General features: G+C 51.0%; 1 protein-coding gene across 1 annotated transcript in view; it reads right to left on the bottom strand.

Annotated features, from left to right (window-relative positions):
* Positions 1-3402, bottom strand: part of AKR1B10 (aldo-keto reductase family 1, member B10 (aldose reductase)) — a 15026-nt gene that overhangs the window by 2635 nt on the left and 8989 nt on the right. The window contains exons 5-8 of the mRNA XM_015559413.1: positions 1519-1641; positions 1144-1250; positions 667-748; positions 42-125 (exon numbers count right to left, since the gene is read on the bottom strand). Coding sequence (XP_015414899.1) covers positions 42-125; positions 667-748; positions 1144-1250; positions 1519-1641 — 396 coding nt within the window. The remainder of the gene's footprint in view (positions 1-41; positions 126-666; positions 749-1143; positions 1251-1518; positions 1642-3402) is intronic.

The raw sequence follows: 3402 nt of genomic DNA, 5'->3' as shown, positions 1-3402 counted from the left end.
CCCCCCCAAGGAAAACCAGGGTCATCCAGCCAGAATCTGACCTGGAAGTTCGCAACGATGTGTGCCGGCGTCGTGGACTTGGGGATCACGACCACATTCCTCTGGACCTGGAACCGGATCAGAACCTGTGCGGAAAGGGACATCGTGTTCCCACTTATCTACAGGGACGCCTCCCCTGTGAAAAGGAAAAATAAAAAACCTGCCGCTCACTGTGCCTCGCGTGACAGCGGCTGTACTGACCGAGCACTTCGTGACAATCCGACACTTGCCCATCCTCTGCTCGATTATCTCCCCTGATCCTCACCACCTCCCTCTGCTTCCCTCTAACACATTATTTTTTTAAAAAAAAAGAAGAAAGAGAGAGGCTTGGGACAGTGTTCGGGGTCATCCAGCTGGTCAGTGGTGGAGCTGGGATCTGAGCCAGCGCCAAAAGTCACGCTCTTGCCGCTCAGCTCGAGGGCTTCGCTGCAGCTGTGAGAGGGACGCTGGCCTTCCTTCCCTGATGACCATGGTGTTTCCTGGGCTGCAAAGACACTTCCAAGGAAAGGCCTGGGGGGCTTCCTCTCCTGTTCACTTCTCTTTCAAGGAGTTAAGTGAAGGGAACATAAGGAAGAAAAAACCAAAATGGTTTACCGGGGCAGACACACACACACGCACGCACTGTACCTGGGCTGTGGTTTTTTTGTGTTTGGCAGCAATCTCCTTAATCGTGGGGTCCTCCAGCAGGAAAGGGTCCTCCGGCTTGGCCCTACAGGTAGAAGGAAGGTAGAACGATCACCATGTTATCATAGGCGGGTGAATACTACTACCGTGAGGGGCCCAGGGCTGCTCATCAGTCTTCTCCACATGGGAGATGAGGCTGGAGGATCTGAAAGCGTGGGGTCTCGCCCCTGAGCTCCACACGCTCTGAGCCTCAGCATTTCGCAAAGGCAGGCCCAGCCCTGGGGGGCTGACCTGGAGCATCCTCAAGGGTCAGGCACGTTCCGTTTTTGAAAGCTCCCATTTCCCCCCACTGCTTGGCTGTGCCAGGCACATCGCCTTTGACACGTTTTCCTTTCTGAGGGCTTGTAGTCTAAGACCAACATGAACCAATAATGAAATAGGTTTTTAGGGTATCAAGAGAAAAATCCTTCAGATGCATACCAAGGTCTACTCAGAGAGCCCAGAGGGCTGTATGCCGTGACAGTGATGCCCTTGGAGTGGCAATACTGGATCAGCTTCTCCTGCGTGAGGTATGGGTGACACTCAACCTGCAAAAGCAAGCAATCCCGTCACTCGGCAGCTGGCCTGCTTTCTGAGCCCTTCTCAGGGCGTCCCACACACACACACACACACCCTGCCAGACAAAGACCAGACTGCCCCCTGCTAACCCAGACACCAAGAGCTGTCTCATACCTCCCCAAAGTGTCCTGATCACTGAGTCCCGAGATAAGTAAGACTCAGTACGTAACACAGAACTTGGCCCCAACAGTTTAAGATGTAATGGGCAGGATCGTTACACCTTACTAAGCAATTTACCTGGTTCATCACTGGTTTGTGTTTCAGTCCAGGTTTGTTCAAGAGCCTTTCGATCTGGATGTGGTTGAAGTTGGAGACCCCGATGGCTTTCACCAGACCCACATCCACCAGCTCTTCCATGGCCTGTCACAGAGAGGAACGACTCTGGGCATCCCAGAGGGGCTCCGGGGACCTTGGCTTGGCTTAGTCCTCTCTGGGACAGGGGAAACTGGTACAATGTCCACCATCGTAGGGTTAGCTGAGGCAGTAAAGGGAGATTTCTATCTAACCTGCAGGTCAATTCCAGCCCTCCTGCCCTTCCTCAGATCCGATGAAACACTAGGAGTAAAAATGATGGTTTTATATGCTTGCCCTTCTCCTCTCCCCCAAACCTGGTGGCTCCGGTTAGTCCTGGAAGAGGGGAAGCATCACTTGTCTGGGTTCTGGGTCAACCTCTTGCATACCAACCGTGGCTTGGTTTTGCACATCAAGCAAACTGGGGGAGGTCATGCAGACTGCGCCCTGGCAGGAGCACCCAGGCAAGAAGTTGAGTGGAGCCATAATCTGGCCACCATTCATTTAGCAAGCTGTGTCCCTGGTGCCTGCACCCCAAGGAAAGATACCTGTTTTATAATATTTAGTCTATAAGGGGCACTTTTCTGAACTTGCCCAAAGATACCATATCTGTTAACAGCAGCCCCCAATTCAACAGGTACTTATTATTCCCTTATTCCAAGTCCAGATCCTGTCCAGGAGTTGTCAGGACATAGAAACATGTGCTTCCTTCTTCCGAGAATCTTACAGTCCAGTTAAAGAGCTCAGTTCCCTTCTGGGGAGCAATGAGCCACAGCACTGAGGCTGCCGGAGAGCACGAACCAGAGGCATAGCACCGAGAATCGGGGCCAGACAAGACTTTATGGGTGGAGGTTAAACTGGGACTCAAAAATAACTTTGAGGAAAGAGAAAAAAGAGCAGGTGGGAGGAAAGCAGGCTTCGAGGTGGGACAAGGGGGAGGTGCTCAGGGGACACTTTATCCGATGGTCCTCGAACCTGGCTGGAATTTGGAGTCACCTGACAGCTTTCAAATATCCTGATGCCCAGGTTCCACCCCCAGAGTTCCTTACCAAATTGGTCTGGCATGCAGCTTAGGCACAGAGACTTCTGAAACGCCCAGGTCATTTTAATGCACAGCCTACATTGTGATCACTAGGGTAAGTATTGCAGGTCTTCCAACCAGGCAAAAGAGGTTAGAAGTACTGAGCCCCACAAGGGCCCTAAAAGCCGGAGTTGAGTGATGACACAATATAAACGTTTCTGTGTCATAGATCAGATAGAGTGGTATGTATGCTACATCTTGACTTCTTTACCCCTTTTTCCCCTCCCATCTGCTCAGGGCAGTCAAGGAGATTTCCACTGGCCTGGATGTATGTACGTCCACATAACCACCTATGGCTTACACATTCAGACCTGTCTGTTTCATCTTAGACCAGCGGTTCTCAACCTGTGGGTCGCGACCCTTTGGGGGTCAAACGACCCTTTCTCAGGGGTCGCTTAAGACCATCGGAAAACACATATATAATTACATATTGTTTTTGTGATTAATCGCTGTGCTTTAATTATGTTCAATCTGTAACAATGAAATTGGGGGTCACCACAACATGAGGAACTGTATTAAAGGGTCGCAGCATTAGGAAGGTTGAGAACCACTGATCTTAGACCCTCTGAGCTTGACCTTCAAAATGTTTTCATGCTGCCTGGCCAGCACGGGTCAGTAGTTGAGTGTCGACATGCCCATGTTGCAGGATCGATCCCCTGTGGGGCATGCAGGAAGCAACCGATCAATGAGTCTCTCTCATCATTGATGTTTCTATCTCTCTCTCCCTCTTCCTTCCTCTCTGAAATCAA

This window comes from Myotis davidii, unplaced genomic scaffold, assembly GCF_000327345.1.
Source record: "Myotis davidii unplaced genomic scaffold, ASM32734v1 scaffold214, whole genome shotgun sequence".
Lineage (NCBI taxonomy): Eukaryota > Metazoa > Chordata > Mammalia > Chiroptera > Vespertilionidae > Myotis > Myotis davidii.
Note: the sequence above shows the minus strand (reverse complement) of the source record. Positions and strands in the feature narration are given on the sequence as shown.